This window comes from Alnus glutinosa, chromosome 3 (assembly GCF_958979055.1).
Source record: "Alnus glutinosa chromosome 3, dhAlnGlut1.1, whole genome shotgun sequence".
NCBI classification, from domain to species: domain Eukaryota; kingdom Viridiplantae; phylum Streptophyta; class Magnoliopsida; order Fagales; family Betulaceae; genus Alnus; species Alnus glutinosa.
In genome coordinates this window covers 31,426,155-31,445,367 of record NC_084888.1, presented here as the reverse complement: position 1 = coordinate 31,445,367, position 19,213 = coordinate 31,426,155, and the positions used below count along the sequence as shown (strand labels likewise).

The following is a 19,213-nucleotide window of genomic DNA, read 5'->3' as shown; positions in this document are numbered from 1 at the left end:
ATTTTTCCTAAATTAAAATTGAGTTGGGTTGAAATAACATCCAAGCATATGCTAAAAAAAATAGTAAAAAATAAAATGGTACACAAATGTCTCTTTAAAAATTCAAAAGGTACAACCTAAACGGTGAACCCGATCCAAGTCCTTATACCGTTTAGGTTTCGTTCAAAACTTCCACAATAGTCGAAGCTCACAAATTACTCTACCAAAATGCCCGCTTCATTTCATTATCGAGCGACTTATCGACCTCGCTGATGAAATTTTAAATTAATGATTCTATAACGGGATGTTTAAAAATGAGAAAACTACATTTTATTCTTTCAAAGTTTTAACACTTTTTTAATTTTACATTCAATGTTTAAAAATTGATAATATCTCTCAACTAAATTTTGAAAATTTTAAATGTTGCCCATTCATTACTTAAGTCCGTATTATTTGACAGAAACCAACCCATGTTAGGAACAAATATTTTCAAAATATATTTTAAAAAATTAAAACAAATTATTTTTAAACCGAGCCACCCACCCCTATTTGGTTAGCTAGGGGGTGGCCGAGTCATTCCCAAACCCTTTAGGGGTGGTTTTCGCCGCCTTCAAGGTTTTTTTTTTATTTTTAATTCAAGAAATTTGTTTTAGTTTATTTTTTATTTATTTTTTAATTTTTTTGAAACATTTGTCTCTAAAAATCTATGTGTGTCACACATTGGTTTATTTCCGTTAAAAAAAACAGATTTAAGTAATAGATTGACAATATTAAAAATTTTATAAACTTAATTAGTGTATATTGTTAATTTTTAAATATTAAAGGCAAAATTAAAAAAATAGTGAAATATGAGGTAAGATATATTTTTTCCTTTAAATATTAAAAACACTGATAAAATCGCGATTAAAATCACAATATTTATTAAAAAGACAGTCTGTAAAGCACACAGTCGAAAAGACAGGTGAGCACCATTCCCCTTCGGCTTCTAATTTTTAGTTTCCTTTCCTGGGAAGCAAACTGGACTAAGGGTTTTCGTTACTCGTCACCCTGCTGAATGTTCGTCGAATTTACGTTGTTCTTTCAGCATTTTTTTCGGTGCGTGAGAGAGATTGATGGCTGGGAAGGAAGAGAACCGGATGTTTGTTGGAGGGTTGTCGTGGAACGTCACGGAACGACAGCTCCACCATGCTTTCGACCGATTTGGCAAAATTGTCGAATGTAAGGTACGATTTTCTCTTGATTTCTGTTCGCGATTTGTTCTTGTTTTCAGTTTGGTTGCTGAGAAATGGAAGGAAAGCGAAAATATAGGATTTTGAATTTCAATTTGGTGCGCAATTGTGGCCAAGTAGTTTTATTAGAAAAGAAGAAAGAGGGGAAGTTGAAATTCCGATGATTTCTTTGCATTACTGCTCCTTTTAGTATCAGTGTAGCGTATATGTAATCTCTTATATGCTCGTGAAAACCTTTTTTTTTTTTTTAGTTCATTTGTAAAACATTGTGGTTGTGATTTTCGATATTGCGGGATTTAGGTTGATCGAAGTCGCATTACAATCACGAAACGTGTTTTTGCCTGTGAAGAGTGAGATCTGTTTCTTTTATGTGGGTTTTCAGACTAGCTCGGAAGCATTAAGCCATTGCATGTCTACGTGTATCCTCTTTGCCCGTGGATTGGTCTTTGTCCATTGAAGCATGCAATTGCACATGTGCTTGCTTGATTTTCCTTCTGTTTTACATAGGCATTATTCTTGTTGGATTATGCACGTCAAGAAGAAATACATATGGGTTCATCACTTGAAATTTTTTTAAAAATAAGCCACGTGAATAGTTACTAGTAGTTTAAACATATGTCAAGCGAGAATACAAGTAAAACTATTTAATAATTTTTGAAGTTGCAATTTTTTCATGTCTTTATTAGCATTTGATTTTGCAAGTAATGGTTTTTGTTCAAAGGTCAAGTTAAAAATTCCATTGGCATTACAGATTTGTGAGTGCCGGAAATCAAATTCCTCTGGCACTATTGCATGATATTTACATAGGTTACCCATTCAATTTCATGTAAGGTCCGTTACAGTTTTGATGAGGCTCTTTGTGTGTGTGTGTGTTGTAACGGAAATTGCAAAATTTTTCTTAATGTTTTTGGAAGCTTGTCAGTTTTGAAAGTAAGCTTGTTATGAAGGCAATACAGATGTGTGAATATAGGAGATTGAATTCCATGTATGTCACTCACTCCCCTCTCCCGCTGCTCCCTTTTTTGGTTATCCATTTTTCCAGTTGACCTTGTTCAGTCTCTTGAATTGTCTATAGATGTATCAAATGATTCTATTAGTGCAACTCATGGTCATTTTTTAGGTGAATAGCTTCCTTATTGGGTACCCCTTCCGCTTTTAAGATGGATGATTAGAGAGAGTAGTTTAGGAAAGGTTTTATTCTTCTTTGAAATATAAATCATATGCCTGTGCCTCAAATTCCCACAAATTTATTTGCAGTCCTCTATGGTTTTTAATGTTACTGTTATTGTTGTTCTTTCTCTTCATAATATTAATTTCCTCATTTGCTTCCTTCTTTTTGTCTTTTGGGAATGATGGTCACAATCTTTTGAGATCTTGTGGATGGATCTTTTTAGAGGTGTTTTGGTCAGAGTGGTTGCATTCAAGTTGCTGAACCTGAATATCATTTCTATGATTAGATTTATCAGGTTGTTATTTTTAAATTTTAAGGCCAGGAAGTACTCAAATGAAAGATGGTTTTTGGATATGCGGTTGTGATCCATAAGAGAATCTCATAAATTTGGAATATATATATTGGTGTATTTACTGGCAGACAAATCACATGATGTGGGAAAGTTTGAGAAGTACTGTTGCAGAGCTTACAGAAATTCTTTCTGGATTTTACGGGTGACGAACTGGAGTCATAAAATGATTGTATTTTGATAAAGTGGTAGCTTCATTCATTCGCTTGAAGGACTTTTTGTTTTATCCAAATGAAAGGAGATGCACCTTGTTTATTAATTGGCTCTCCCAACTTTTACACTAGTAAGTCTTAAATTGAATATCTAACGAAATATGAGAAAAAAGTTTTTAGTAAGTCTTAAATTGAATATCTAACGAAATATGAGAAAAAAGTTTTTCTACTGGATAGTGTGTCCTTATTTTCTTTTATGGATTTGAACCAATATTGGGTCCTTCATATTCTTTGCTTCTCAGTCTTACGCAGCTATGGTGGAAAAAAGAAGAAGCTCTTATCTGCCACCTTTAAAACATAGGACCCTTCCTTTGAAAAGAGTTTCCTGGGTGGCCAATATGCTTTCCAACTAGAGATGTATTTGATTTTATTTGTAATTTGATTGAGGTCGCATCTACAATGGTCCTAAGGTTTGGAATCAAATTTAGTTTCATGATACACAATGCTGCAGTTTGTCTGAGCTAGTAACTACTTTTGGATGGGAATGAGATCCTCTTATCTGCTAGTGCAGCTTGTGGTGAAGGTTCCTGCTTTTGACCTTTTTTTTCGTTGAGGTTCTATTTGGATCAGTTTGAATTTTTATATATTTTTACTGTTACGTAAAGTTAATATCTCCACTTTTAGTGGGTAACTTTATTGCTGTTCTTTGAGCGTGGCTTGAATTGTGTTGATGGATGATACCTTTGTCTTTACTGTCTAAGCCAGTTTAAGTTTTATGCTTCTTTTGAATAGTCATTGAAGCATCAATCTCCTTTACTCTGGTGTTTATGCAGATCATGATGGAAAGAGATACAGGCCGTCCACGTGGATTTGGGTTCATTACATATGCAGATCGTCGGGGAATGGAAAATGCAATTCGGGAGATGCATGGACAGGAGTTTGGTGATCGGATCATCTCAGTGAACAAGGCCCAACACAAAAGGGGAGAAGATTTGGACCATGGCTCTAGGGGAGGAGACTACTCATCTGGTGGAAAGGGAAGGAATGGAGGAGGAGATTGGTCTGGTGGGCACGATGACTGTTTCAAGTGTGGGCACTCAGGGCATTGGGCTCGGGATTGCCCCTTAGTTGATGGAGAAGATTTAGACTATTGCTGTAAGGGAGGAGGCTACTCGTTTGGTGGAAGCAGAAGCTATGGGGGAGGAGATAGGTCTGTTGGGAAAGATGACTGTTTCAAGTGTGGGCGCCCAGGGCATTGGGCCCGTGACTGCCCCTTAGCAGATGGAGAAGATTTAGACTATTCCTATAGGGAAGGAGGCTACTCGTCTGGTGGAAGGGGAAGCTATGGGGGTGGAGATAGGTTTGCTGGGAAAGATGATTGTTTCAAGTGTGGGCGCCCAGGGCACTGGGCTCGAGATTGCCCCTTAGCAGTTGGTGATCGAGGTGGTGGTGGGAGTTTATTTTCTTCCCGTTCTAGGTTTGGAGGGGGTGGTGTCCGTGGGGATCGCTACAAAGATGATCATTATGATGGAGGTTGCTATGGAGATAAGGATCATTTTGGCAGCAGAGAGGACAAATATGGGAGCCGTGATCATCGCCATGTTGGTGACAGGTATTTGACATTTAAGATTATTGTTAAAATAGTAACAAAGTAACAAAAATAAGTACTTTAAGCATTTTGGGTGGTCCTTTTTTTTATCATGATGGCCATTCACTTTTTGGGGAATAGTTTTGAATATTGTAATGGTGTACATTAGTGCATTCGCATTTCACATTGACTTAGCTAAAACAACTTTGTAGCCAAATTTTAGCCAGCCCCCTTAAAATTCACCCCCTGCATTGAAGTAGCTTATGCTTCTTTTTTGTTTGTTTGTTTTTTTTTAATAAAAAAAAAATTATGAATAATAATTTTATTAAAAAAAAAAGGTAAATCCCTCGTACACGAAGAGTATAAAAGAAAGTTGAGGCCTTAGTTGCTACTACAATCTAGAAAACAACTCAAATCTATCAGATTCCCTTAGGGAAAATTGGGAACATATACAATAACCCAATCCGAAAGAGATCTCAGAAATGAGGATTTAAGGAAAAGCACAATGGTCTCGCTATTCTCAACGAGTCGACGATTCCTTTCTCTCCAAATGCTCCACAAAAAAAAACTTTCCAGATAGCCTTTTTGAGATGTCCCTGCCCTGGATATTTCTAGCAATGTAGAAGCTGAAGGATGTTACTAGGCATGACCCAAAAGACCCCAAAGCTGTTAAGAACTAAGTGCCAGATATCACCGGTATTCTCAAGATGAGAAGATGATCAATAGTTTCCTCATCCTTGTTTAAAATAAGATGAAATAGCTTACACTGATCCCAACAATAGCCACACCAATTCTTTTTTCGGCTATTTTATATTCCTTCTCCCCCACGCGCTCTCATTCTCTATCTCCTGTGCACCTACACCCAGATGCGTACTTCACCAGAAGCTCCCTCACCTGTGAGAAGGTTCATTTCTCCTTCTTCAAGTGGACCGATGGCAAGCCCCAAGTTCATTTCTCCCTCGTGAGCTCTCTTTCTTTAACTTAAATTTTCTCAACCTCTCATCTCATTCTTTTGATTTACACATAGATATGTGGATATATGTATATGTGCATCTTTTGATATATGTATATGTGCATCTTTTGTTCTCCACTGAAGGATTTTAATGGTGAGATTTCCCCCATTTCTCTATCCAGCATTTGGGTTTCTTCTGTTTATCTCTCAAAAAAGAGAAGAATTTGGGCTTTCTGATTTCTGTCTGAAGGCCATTGGAGCTAACTTTCTGAGGTTTTGACATGTGGTTTTTATTTTTTTTGGTCGCGGGTTTTGGAGATAATGCGGTAATGATTTTGGGGTTGTGTTTTGGTCTACTTCGGTTGACTTCGGTTTATAGGTTTTGCTTCTTCAATGTGTTTAGCTTGTGATCACGAGGTTGGTTTTGAGTTGCTGCGAGGTTTCTTGAGATGGGTGTTTGATTCTGGAGGTGGGTTTTAGAGGATTAAGAGGAAACCTTACTGAATAATAAAAAACGTGATTTAATGTTTATGTTTTGAAGGTGAATTTTGGACCTCGAGTGACAATGATTGGTAGACTTTGTGACGAGTTATGAATTTGTTACATCTATGTGTTTCGTGTGGGAGATGATGGGGGCGAGCCGTGAGGTTGCTCTTGATAATTGGTATAATACAGCTCGAGTGATTAGTGGTAGGAATACTTCAATGCCTGATGTCAATATTACATGGCTGTTTCCGGTGATGGCAGGGTTTAAGTATCTTGTTCGGTTGCATTTTTGTGATATTGGTTGTATTTCTTTTGGTTTGTTGTATTTCTATGTGTATGTTAATGGCCATTTGGCGATTAAAGATTTGAATTTGTCATCTGTTATGAATTATTATGTATTGGCTTCTCCGTTCTATGTGGATTTTGTGGTTGATGGAGATGGTTCAGGGGCTTTGAGTGTTAGTGTAGGGCCTTCGAGTAAGAGCTATCCTTATGCAATCGATGGTATTTTGAATGCAGTTGAGATTATAAAGTTGAATAATTCGATGGGTAGTCTTGTTGGTAAGGTGCCTGCAGAGTTCATTTTAAAGAATTGGCCCAGGGGAATATGAGTGTTTTCCTTTGGTTGCTGCTGTTTGTTTGCCGGTAATTATATCTATGGTCTTGCATAGGAGGATGACTGGGTTAAAGGAGCGATTTGGAGGCGGGTTTTGACAAAGCCTAGACCTAAGAAGCGATCTGGAGCTACGGGTCAAGGGCTCCCTTTGGAGCCTGAAGTGGGTTTTGAGATCTCTGTGGGTTTTGGGTCTTCATCGGGTCTTCAACGGCCAGAGGTAACGACGGTGGTTGACATGGGTGGCGGGTTGTCTGATCCGACCAGTTCTGAGGTGTCTATAGGTGCTGAAGAGTTCTACTTTCCTCTTGAAGGCGCTGGTTCTTGCTTGATCACATCGCTGGCCGCTGATCTCTCTGCTTCTGAGGGTGCTGCGCTTTCTCTTCTATTGCCGGTAGGGTTTGGGCCGGTTTCTTCTATGTGCGCCTCCTATCTCGTGCAAGCTTTTGCGTTTCTAGGTGTGTCCCCTTTGGCGATAGCCTCCTCTGCCTCTCCTCCAGCAAAAGTGTGTGTTCCCTTTGGGGGCTCGGTTTTGGATTCTAAGGGGTTTTCTCCAGCACTCGAGTTCTCTGAAGTTGGGTCAGATTTTGGTCTCTTCTTTGGGTGTGGCTGCATTGGGAGATAGGCTTTGCTTTTCTCTTCCGGTGATGTCGAAAAGTGGGGCTCCCATCTACCTGTCTGAGTCCAAATCGGTTTTGAGATATTGCCAAAAATCGAAGGCAAAATCTGCTCAGATGGACACTTCTATGTTTGATGAGGCAGTGACAGCTCTCAGTGGTCCGACGATGCCGTTTTTGGGTGTTTCTTCTTAAGCCTCGGGTGGGACCATGGTCCAGTTCTCGCTGAAGCCAGGTGGGGGAGTGGTCTGTAAGTCTCCGCCGTCTAGCTTTCTTCGGCGAGAATTCCTTCTCCCAAGTGTTCCATTCAATTTGAGTGGTTGTGCTTCTCCGATTGCTGATTAGGGTGTGATCTTTAGGTCGGATGGCTTGATCCAATCTCAAAAGTGGCCGGTAAGTTTTGTCCCATCTGGGGAGATTGTTGTGTGGGATTAGGAGGATGAGGTTTGGGTTGGGGAGGAAGGAGACTTCCCTTACCCTTGGGTGTCTATCCTCCCAACATGCACTTGGATTGGGTGTCGGATGGTGTTGAGGATGAAGATACGTCCTTCGTGTTGTTGGATGCCATCGATGAGGATTTCTATCGGGTTAAAATGGGTAAGCTTCTTAAGATTAAAGGGAGGAGAGAGGTGTTGAATCTGAAAAGCTCCATCAACTATGGAGATGCGAGCGTGCCCTCTAGGAGTAGGAAAGGAAAGGCTTAGGTGCTATAACGTGGAGTGCTCCTTACGGGTTTCGGGTTTAAGGGTAGGTCTTGTGGGTTTGTTCGGGGTTTTTTGTTGCTTTGAGTGCCTGTTGTGGGCTTTGAGTTTAAGCGCTTAGGGTCCTTGTGCGTTTGTTTGAGTTTCTTTTTGTGGGCTGGTTTTGGCTGTTCTTGTGTATACTCCCTGTGTACTTAGGGTCGCCTTACGCTTTTTAATAAAACTTTTTTAACTTATCAAAAAAAAAAAAAAAGGAACTTTGTCACATGGTCAAAATTACCTGTGGATGCTTTTGTTGTTAAAGTCAAGCAAGGCTACCCGCAACCATAAGGTAATTCAGCTTGCTTTGAAAGGATCTGAAGGGGTTTATGTAAGATATAACATGTGCATGCTCTAGAAAATTAGTAGTTTTAGGTAGTGGTGAAAATGTGGATGTGGATGTGGTTATTAGCAATATTCACATCCGCATATTGTGGTTATCATTTTTAGGTATCTGCATCTACATCATTCGATTATTATACGCTTTCATGCGGGTGTTATGGTTATTAAATACTATCCACATATGAGATAATGATTGTTTTTGGCCTTGAAATTGTAATTCATGCTTTTAGTAAATACAAAAATGCGTCATTTATAGTTGAACACTATTATTCATACCATACTTGCTGGGTATTTTTGCCATTTTGAGTTGCTGAAGGACATTGCAACCTCAATGGTGTATGTTGGAGGGACAATGCAAATTGAGACATTGAGAAATATTGTAAATAGGGTGGTAGTTAGAGGAGTGTAAATGTAGTTCCTCATTATCAAAAAACCGTTAGTCCCTTAAATTCTACATGTTCCTCAGTTTTCGCACTTTCACTGTGCATTAGACTTATGGTGCTTTTGAACTACTTAAGGTTTACTTTCTAGCTGTCTTTTTTACACTAACTGAAAGGCATCCAATCAGCTGGGTGTTAGGAAGTCAGCAACTATGCCATGCTAGGTCCACTAATGCTGTTATCACCTTGTGTGAAGGTAAAAAAGTATATAGGCTACCCAAACTTGATATGCTCATCGTTATAGAATGGGTGGACGTCTTCAACCATATTCATGCGATAACATAATGTGTTGTTATGGTAGCTATCTAATATCTTAGACCATGTACTTAAATTTCAACCTTTTTAGGCAGGAGGATCTATTGGGTGATTTCAACCTTCAAGACAAAGAGATGCTTCGTCTTATGCAAGAAGAAATGCGCATTAAGCAAGAAAAGCTTCGATTGGAACAAGTGAAAGAGGAAGAAAGAATTATGATGACGGACACAAGGGGCATGTCTCAAATGCAACAAAAATATTATCAGCGACGCAAAAAGGAAATCCTTCAAGGTCGAAGTAGGAGTAACTAGTTAGGTAAGACATTTGAGGCTATGAGCTGTTTCCTTTTTATTTATTTATTTTAAGTTGAGCTGTTTCTTTTTATGGTGCCTCATGAAGGATTGTTGGAATTTGTTTTTGTTTGTTCATTTTGGAGCCATGTTGGGTAATACATTGTTGGAACATGCTGACATTGTGTGGTTACCAACTTTTCTATGCTCTTTCTGCTTTGAAATGGGTTTCAATTCTTATCTTACTGATGCAACTAGTTAACTTACGTTTTTGAGCAAATTTTTTGTTTGCTGCCTAGTGTCTGGAACTCTGTATTCATCAAAAAAAAAAAAAAAAATTACGTTAATTAAAATTGTGAAGTTAATGTGTTATGGAACTGAAATGATTAAAAAATGTGAGGAGTTTTACTTCTGGTGGATTTTGTTTGATTTCTAGCACTCTTAGTTATCTAATCATTTTCACTATTTCTTGAACAAATTCCATATAGGTTTTAGTAACTTCTATTATATATATATATAATCACTCTGGTATATGTTAAGTAACTTGGGTTTTGGCTTGAGAATCGCATATTTTATGTTCAGCTTGAGGTTTTATAGATTGTCCTATTAGTTGACTTCTTTCAGCCATCATGAAATAATCTTTCTATATTGTCCTTCTGGTTGACATCTATATTTCATTTGTTTTGTGCAAATGCAGTCAGTGATATACTTTGTCGGATACTGTGCAAGAGAAAATGCTGCCCGGAGCCATTCTAAAGTTCGAAGAGGCCTATTTATTTGTATTCAGGAGCCTCTACTTGAAGCCCAAAAAAGAAAAAGGAACCTCTATTTATGTTCTAATATTTGTTTTAGTTGAACGAAACAGTAAGGGTTAATTATGCCTTGCCCCCATTAACTACTAATACATTTGAACTTTCACCTCTCAACTATGACTCACTGCAACTCTTTCTCCCGGACTACGAGTTTGCCCTAGAGTTGGGATCTGTGTGTTAGATATTGATGAAAAGTGTGTAACGTGCCTGTCACGTGACACATGCCTGTGGGTGACTTGCGCAAGAGAGAAATTAAAATCCCAAAACCCAAACTCTATTGACCAAACGATATTTTCATTGGTGAATTTTTTAGTAATGATTTAATCTCAAGATGAAAGTGTGTGGTAGTTTGTTGTATAAGAAGATTAAATAGAGAAAGAATAAAGAAATTGAAAAAAAATATTATTTAAATAGAATAGTGATAGTGAATAGTTAAAATGGTGAGGTTGCTGGAAGAATTTTAAAAAAAGTGGCTCTTTAGAATAGAGAAAAGTGGTTTTTAACTGCTTTGGTGAGTAAAATTTGATAAGGCTACTAAGAATGCTCTTATGGGCAATTTTGTTTGTGTAAAATGGTGAAGAGAGGGGCCAAATTCAGTTATTTAAAAATGATTTGTTGGATTGCATTGGCATAAAAAAGATGGTTTGATTTTGTTATAGACGAAAATTTTCATTAAATTGGGTTGTAGGTTAGCCTCTAAAAACGTGACAGAACATGTATCACTTAGTATACGGGAATTACAATTTTTTTTAATAGCATAGGTTTTTTTACATACTTTCTTTTTTTTTTTTTGAAAAGAAACTGAAGATTTCATTACTGAATATGAGCCCCAAAAGGGAATACAGCTGACCAAAGGCCAATAGAAATACAATAGGAACTCATACATGCCCGAAGGCAAAAACCACTACCCGTAGGCATTACTGTGACTAGAGATATAGAAACTCCACCCACTAAGTCAGGAAAACCTGACTTAAAACAGCCTATCAAATAAGATAGACTGTGAGAAAGATCAAGAATATACATAAACAACAGCTACCTAAATAATAAATAAACATTACAAGAAGTAATCTTTAAGCCTCTTTAAACAATAAAGCACAACCGATTACAAAGAAAAAAGGCAGATCTAGCAAAAAAACCATCAAACAGTCCCATAATGTCTAAAAATTACTGAGGTAAACCGAAACAGAAGACCCAAGCAGGAAACACCATCGCAACGGTGCCGGCAGAAAATACAGAGGAGGACTCCGCCGAAGACGACGGCGCGTGGGTAACACGCGCCATCACCAGTACCACCCAGCCGAAGATCAGCAGCCGGAGGCCCCATCCCCACCGTGCAAGGCCCGAAAATCACGGAACGTGGCCGTCACGCGCACCAAAGAGCAGAGGACTCTCTGGCGCGTGCAGGCTACGCGCCGAACTCCGACAAACGGCGTGACCTGTGCGACCGGCAGCAGGAGCAGACGGCGACGGAGAACTCGGCTGAGGGGCGCGTGTGTAGTAGAAATCGGTGGACATGCATAGATCTGGCATCAAAAATCAGAATAAAAACAAGAAGAGACCGGCCAAAAACACTCCGACTACGACACACAAACCGGCCACTCTCCCAACCGGAACAACGAGCGTTGGGGCTTAATGCCTGAGCCAAACAAATCACAAACCACCATAGCCCAAGGGCTAGGTGAACAACAACCCCAACTGGATCAAACCGGGGGAACAAAAACCCTACAGCTCTAAAAGCTGAGGAACTAACCACTAACAAAGGAAACACACCACCGGGAGAGGGAGACGAAGAGCCTCCCTCTCCCGCAAAGGAAACACACGATATTTGCCTTCAGAGGAAAAATCGCCGAAAGAAACCAGAGCAAATTTGGAGCTTTTTGTTTGCATCTAACAGACGAATTACTTTCTTAATAACATTAATAAAAAAAAATGTGCTTGATAAAAGGACAAATATAATTTTTTAGAGGCTACAATTCAGAAAGGAAAATGATAAATGTACATCACATGTACAACAAATGTACAACACCTCTCTCACATGGGGTGGGCCCTACACACTGTGGAGCCCACCCCATGTGAGAGGGGTGTTGTACACTTGTTATACATGTGATGTACGGAAATCACCTCTCATTCAGAAAATTGTATAATTTGTTATTTATTCAATGTTGTTTCCAATTCTTATTTATTTATTTTTAAATTTTATGAATAGGTTCCCAAATCTTAACAAGCGCCTAACAAATTATGGCTTGGTGGGCCCTTGAATTTTTTTCCCGAAGTTTTGCCGGCCCATGAATGATGAAGCGAGTAAACCGACCTTTTCTGCCATCCATGTTCTTGGGCATGACACCTGTGTTTCGCTTCCCAATGATTGTACTTTAATACCCCTAATTAACTTTAAAAATTCCAAAGGTGCAACCTAAACAGCGAACCCCGATCCAAGTCCTTGTACCGTCTCTAGGGTTTCGTTCAAAACCCCCCAAAATAGTCGAAGCTCACAAATTACTCTACTAAAATACACGCTTCATTTGGGTACCGAGCGACTCGTCGATCCGTACGACACAGTCGCAGAGACTGAGGTGAGCACCATTCCCTTTCGGCTTCCAATTTTTTATTTTCTTTTCCTGGCAAGCAAACAGGACTTAGGGTTTTCGTTACACGTCACTCTCTGTTGAATGTTCGTCGAATTTACGTTGTTCTTTCAGCAATTGTTTTCGGTGCGTGAGAGAGATTGATGGCTGGGAAGGAAGAGAACCGGATATTTGTTGGAGGGTTGTCGTGGAACGTCACGGAGCGACAGCTCCACCATGCTTTCGATCGATTCGGCAAAATTGTCGAATGTCAGGTACCATTTTCTATTGATTTCTGTTCGTGATTTGTTATTGTTCTCAGTTTGGTTGCTGAGAAATTGTAGGAAAACGAAAGGATAGGATTTCGAATTCCAATTTGATGTGCAATTGTGGCCAAGTTGTTTTATTAGAAAAGAAGAAAGAGGGGAAGTTGAAATTTCGATGATTGCTTTGCATTATTGCTCCTTTTAGTCTCAGTGTAGCGTATATGTTTGCAATCTCTTATATGCTCGTGAAAACTTTTTTTTTAGGTCACTTGTAAAACATTGTGGTTGTGTTTTTCTCTATTGCGGGATTTAGGTTGATTGAAGTTGCATTACAATCACGAAACGTGTTTTTGCCTGTGAAGAGTGAGATCTGTTTCTTTTATGTGGGTTTTTCAGATTAGCTCGGAAGCATTAAGCCATTGCATGTCTATGATTCTATTAGTGCAACTCATGGTCATGATTTAGGTGAATAGCTTCCTTATTTGGGCACCCCTTCCCATTTTAAGATGGGTGATTAGAGAGATTAGTTTAGGAATGATTTTATTCTTCTTTGAAATAAATCGTATGCCTGTGCCCCAAATTCCCACAAATTTATTAGCAGTAATGTATGATTTTTTATGTTGCTGTTGTTGTTCGTTTTAGTAAATAATTTTCCTTCCTTCTTCTTTCTCTTCATAATATTAATTTCCTCATTTGTTTCTTTTTTTTTTTTGGGAATGACGGTCACAATCTTCTGAGATATTGTAGATGGATCTTTTTAGAGATGTTTTGGTCAGAGTGGTTGCATTCAAGTTGCTGAACCTGAATATCATTTTTTGTGATTAGATTAATCAGAATGTTATTTTAAAATTTCCAAGCCAGGAAGTATTCAAATGAAAGATGGTTTTTGGATATGCGGTTGGGATCCATAAGACAGTCATAAATTTGGAATGGATATATTGGTGTATTTACTGGCAGACAAATCACATGATGTGGCAAAATTTGAGAAGCACAGTTGCAGAGCTTACAGAAATTCTTTCTGGATTTTGTGGGTGACAAACTGGAGTCATAAAATGATTGTAGTTTGATCGTGGTATCTTCATTCATTCGCTTGAAGGACTTTTTGTTTTAGCCAAATGAAAGGAGATGCACCTGGTTTATTTATTGGTTCTCCCAAATTTTACACTAGTAAGTCTAAATCTTGAATATCAAAGGTTTTATGAGAAAAGAGTTTTTCTACTGGATAGTGTCCTTATTTTCTTTTATGGATTTGAAACAATGGTGATCCGCATCAGTTTGATTTTCGTATCGGCGATTCACCTGTTAGCTAGTCCTTCGATCTTCTTTGCTTCTCAGTCTTACGCAGCTATGGTGGGAAAAAAAAAAAAAAAAAACTCTCATCTGCCACCTTTACAACATAACTCTCTTCCTTTAAAAAGCATTTTCCTGGCTGGCCAATATGCTTTCCAGCTAGAGATGTATTCAATTTTAATTGTAATTTGATTGAGGTCACATCTACAATGGTCCGAAAGTTTGGAATCAAATTTTGTTTCATAATACACGATGCTGCAGTTTATCTGAGGTAGTAATTGCTTTTGGATGGGAATGGGATCCTCTTATCTGCTAGTGCATCTTGTGGTGTCCACGGTTCCTGCTTTTGACACTTGTTCTTTGAGGTTCTGTTTGGATCAGTCTGAACTTCTATATATATTTGCTGTTACGTAAAGTTAATGTCTCCGTTTTTAGTGGGTAACTTCATCGCTGCTCTTTCAGCATGGCTTGAATTGGGTGGATGGATCATACCTTGGGCTTTACTGTCTAAGCAAATTTAAGTTTTATGGTTCTTTTGAAGAGTCCTTGAACCATCAATCTCAGTTTTTGCCATCTCATATTAGGTTTTTGTATTTGGGAAACTTCCAGATTATCCATTTGGTTGACTAAACATATTAAACTGTTTTTTCATGTTTACTCATATTGGATGGATTGCTCAGATGTCTGAATCTGTACTGACATCTAGACTAAATATCGATTCTTCATAACATGGTAGTAATGATTGGATTACTGACTCCATTATCTGAACGAGCCCCCTAGTTCTTGTTTGAAGACCAGAACATTAACGAAAACAAGAGTTTGTAGCGAAGTGCATCTTCTGGCTGCCTGAGCTGCTGAATCTGTTCAAATCTGGACTTTGGGTACTCACAGCTGGTATATTCACAGATTGTTTCATCTATTTACTCCATTCTTTGACAATCTTCTAACGAAGTGCACAGAGATCTAGTATGTATCAGCCGTTGGTATGTCGATTGAAAGTTTTTCATAGTAGTGGTAGCTTGGATGCATAGGCTCTGTTTTCTAGGGTTATATTTGTTCCGCAATTTTGTCAGTTGGAAGAGGTTCTTAGTTTCCATCATCGCTTGACAGTGTATCTGCCTGATTCTTGCAATCATTTTGCTTTCTGGTTGATGAACCACTGATGAAGGCAGCACATTATGAATAAGTTAGGACATAGTCTCCAAAATGAAGACAGTGTCTGATTGGTTATATTCTGATTGTATATGTTGTTTATGCTGGGTTTTGGAAAGATTCATAATTGCAAGAAATGTCTTGTTATGAAGATTATTGCTGCCTGATGTCCACCATATGTTTGGATCTGGGAGAGATTGATTTTGACTGATAGATGGGTGCCCGCAATGCTTTCTTCTTTAGATGTTGTTGAAATTAATGATGTCTTGATTGGAAGATAATCGTATCTGTTAGTATGCTGTGACCATTGACCAGATTTAGTGGGATTTTGTAATCATTTTAGAGTGATTACATGCATTTTTTGACTGTTTGGTGGGTTAAGAGGGATTATATACCAGTTTATACTGCAACTGGTATCTCAGATTGGGCAATTTGAGGTCAGTATCACATATATCGTCAGATGACAGACACTACCATCTGGCAGATTCTTCTGGTTTGTTTAAGAATTCTTTGCAATCTGAAACACATTGCATTGCCTTACCCATAATGGCAATGACAAAGTAAGTTATCTGCTTTAGTTTTGAGCTTAATATTATTTCTTGTCTAACTTGTATGCTGACCTTATGCTTTGACTTCATTATTTCCTATTATTTTTGGTTAGTGAATTCTCTGTAAAGGTAACTTTAATTTGTTTTTCCTGTGTGCTCCACGGATCTCTGAAAATATATTTGCATTTCATTCCACATTGTCTCATAATATATTGAATTGCTTCTTGATGGTTTACCAATGATTATGTGCTGAGCCAAATATTCTTTCCTACTGGAGTTATGAGTGATATCAAAACATATTAGGTCAGATGGAATACTGTTTCATCTAGTTTTTCTGCCAGCTTGTAAGTAATGGACCTCTAACTCAGTCAACAACTTACATGAACTCAAGGTACGGGGCTGGTGAGTAAATGACCTTGCTGTATATGTCTGTCTTAATGCCCTTTTCTTTTTGAAAAGTGGTGTTAATAGTTCTACAAATTGCCTTTTCCAAAGCTAATATTGGTTAAAGTTCCAGTTATATTTGAAGAAGTTATTTGCAATTCAATTTCCTTTATATAAAAACCATTTCATCGAAATTATCATATTCCTTAATTGCTGTCATTGGCTGGCTCAAAACTTTGAGAGTTAACTGCTGGAGTACTTTTTTCTTTTTGATAAGTAAACGAGATTTATTAAAAAGCACAAAAGGCACAACCCAAGTTCACGAAGTATACAAGAGAAACACCTAGCTAGAAGAAGAAAAAAACTCGAGAAAAACATGAAAGCTAGAAATATTCAAGTCAAAGGCAGCTGTCAAGAGATAAATTGAAGAAAAAATTTACTTATAAAAAAAAAAGAGCCTTGAAGAAAAAATTCTTTAGCTCCACCATCATCCGTTCACAGTCTTTGAAACACCGATCATTTCTTTCCTTCAAAGACACCACATAAGTCACGACAACATCATCTTCCACATTTTAACCACATGTTCTTGAACTTAAAATACCTTCTACCTCCATGAAGACCTACACAGTTGAGAAGGATATGGAAGTGATCCGAACAAAGTCTAGGCAACCTCTTATGTGTCAAGTCAGGAAACTAGGCTTTCAAGCCTAGGAAGTGATCTCTATTGTTTGACCACGTAAAATAACCTCCTACAAGGGGAATATGCATAAGCCCTTGTTAAAAAATGAAGTTTGAAAATTCCAACATAGCTGGACTGAAGCGGCTTCACCTGATCTTCACTAGGAAAGTAAGAAATATTGAAATCCCCCAAATGCACCAGGGCAAGTTCGACCAGCTAATCAAATCAGCCAATTCATCCCATGAGAGAATTCCCTGGGCCCTTTGGAGCGAGTAGTTATTCATCTGCCTTTCTTACAGTAAGGCATTCTTAGTTCAAGCCATGGTGTCCTTAAGGTCCTGTTTGGCTTGTTTCCTGCTCATTGTTTCTTCAGTAATTGCTAACCTTTTGGTGTTGCTTTATGCTATTGATTGGTAGTAGTTGCAGTTATGCTTTTGCTTGGCGTGAGCTCCTTTACTCTTGGTTTTTATGTAGATCATGATGGAAAGAGATACAGGCCGTCCGCGTGGATTTGGGTTCATTACATATGCAGATCGTCGGGGAATGGAAGATGCAATTCGGGAGATGCATGGACGAGAGTTTGGTGATAGGGTCATTTCAGTGAACAAGGCCCAACCAAAAATGGGAGGAGAAGATTTAGACCATGGCTATAGGGGAGGAGGCTACTCATCTGGTGGAAGGGGAAGCTATGGAGGAGGAGGGGATAGGTCTGCTGGGCAAGATGACTGTTTCAAGTGCGGGCGCCCAGGGCACTGGGCTCGGGACTGCCCTTCAGCAGGTGGTGACCGAGGTGGGGGTGGAGGCTCATTTTCTTCACGTTCTAGGTTTGGAGGGGGTGGTGGTCGTGGGGATCGTGGGGATCGCTACATAGATGATCGTTATGATGGAGGCCGCTATGGAGATAGGGATCGTGTTGACAGCAGAGACGACAAATATGGGAGCCGTGATCATCGCCATGTTGGTGACAGGTATCTGACACGTTTAAGATTATTGTTGTAACAGTATCCACAGTAACAAAAATAAGTTCTTTAAGCATTTTGGACGGCCCTTATTATGGTCACGGTGGCATTCATAATTTTGGATGTTGTAATGGTGAAACATTAAATGGGACAAGTGACATTTTATTTCAAATGTCACCGTGATGGGTCTTGTTATGTGTGGTTTGACTTATTTGTAAACCATGCAGGTACCCTCCTGGTGGGGATCGCATTGGAAGCGATAGGTATGGAGGTTCAGATCGGTACCCTCAGAATGGTTATGGCAAGGACAAAGGCTATGATAGGGATGGTGGCTCACGCGGGGGCAGTGATAGGTATGGAAGTGGAGGAGGACCAGCACGGACTGAGGGAAGAAGTTACAGGAACAGGCCGGCTCCTTATGACCGCCCGGAGAGGGCAGGGCGCCCAACTTCCTTTGACCGCTACTAAATGTCCCCAACTTGTGTTCTTTTGACACTTTTAGGTGTATACTGTGTGTTAGGTACTTGGTTTTTGGCTATTTTATAATGTAGGATGTTGCAGTTGGGGTAAACAGCAGGTTTGATCGATGCACTTTGATCTTGGCTTTTGTCTGTTAAATCTTCTTATTCTTTGTATAAAACCAAATGAATGCATATCTGCCGTTCTCCGTTTGGACGAGGAAAAAGCACTACTTGGGATCTTACAAATATCGTCGTTAGAAGTCAGAAGCATTTGAGTTCGTGAAAATCTTCTATGTATTACACGTGACGAAAATTTGGATAGTTTCTGGGATGGATAGATAGTCGGAAAAGATCATTTTGATAAACGTACACATAACAAACAGGTGGATCAAATTTGTCAGTTTTTGGGGAATCCTATCAGCTTTCTGATAAAGTGGTAAATCAATCCGTCCCCTGTCCTACTTTTAATAATATAATAATATATTATATAAGCAAAAAGTGATAAAATCAATGAAAAGAGGTTGCGAGGGGCCGGAATATGATCGACTGAGAGTAACTTCCATTATGATTTAATGGGTAGGCCTAACATTGACCGACGAATTAATGGTCTGAGTCTGAGTCTGAATGCGTACGTAATGTCAACAATATGTCATGATAATTAAAGCTGTCGTAAGGATGAGTTTTGTCTTCGCTGAATATGCCACGGCTTTGTAGAGTTGGAGTCTAGACTCGATCTAGAACCTCCCCTCCAAGTCGTGTTAATTAATTAATATTATATGATGATTTTATTTTAATTAGACGATCAAATAATTAAGTTGATCCAAAAGTCAAAACACATGGACAGTACGTACTGAGAGTTGATTTGAAGTACACGTAATAGGGCACATATTGTCCA

At 38.8% G+C, this 19,213-nt stretch overlaps 2 protein-coding genes across 3 annotated transcripts; both read left to right on the top strand.

Annotated features, from left to right (window-relative positions):
• Window positions 1–923: 923 nt before the first annotated feature.
• LOC133864593 (glycine-rich RNA-binding protein RZ1C-like) lies at window positions 924–10,129 on the top strand. Its single transcript, XM_062300975.1, has 4 exons — window positions 924–1,202; window positions 3,714–4,492; window positions 9,005–9,228; window positions 9,901–10,129. Exons 1-3 carry the CDS (start codon window positions 1,092–1,094, stop codon window positions 9,222–9,224), a joined length of 1,110 nt encoding a protein of 369 aa, XP_062156959.1. The 5' UTR covers window positions 924–1,091; the 3' UTR covers window positions 9,225–9,228; window positions 9,901–10,129.
• Window positions 10,130–12,412: 2,283 nt separating this feature from the next.
• Window positions 12,413–18,545, top strand: LOC133863055 (glycine-rich RNA-binding protein RZ1C-like). 2 transcript variants are annotated; one of them, XM_062299029.1, is made up of 4 exons: window positions 12,413–12,588; window positions 12,715–12,854; window positions 17,373–17,866; window positions 18,085–18,545. In XM_062299029.1, the coding sequence occupies exons 2-4, from the start codon at window positions 12,744–12,746 to the stop codon at window positions 18,323–18,325; spliced, it is 846 nt and encodes a 281-aa protein (XP_062155013.1). In that variant the 5' UTR covers window positions 12,413–12,588; window positions 12,715–12,743; the 3' UTR covers window positions 18,326–18,545. The 2 variants fall into 2 exon arrangements, with proteins under 2 accessions (XP_062155013.1, XP_062155014.1); XM_062299030.1 differs by lacking the exon at window positions 12,413–12,588 and adding an exon at window positions 13,593–15,847.
• Window positions 18,546–19,213: the final 668 nt, after the last annotated feature.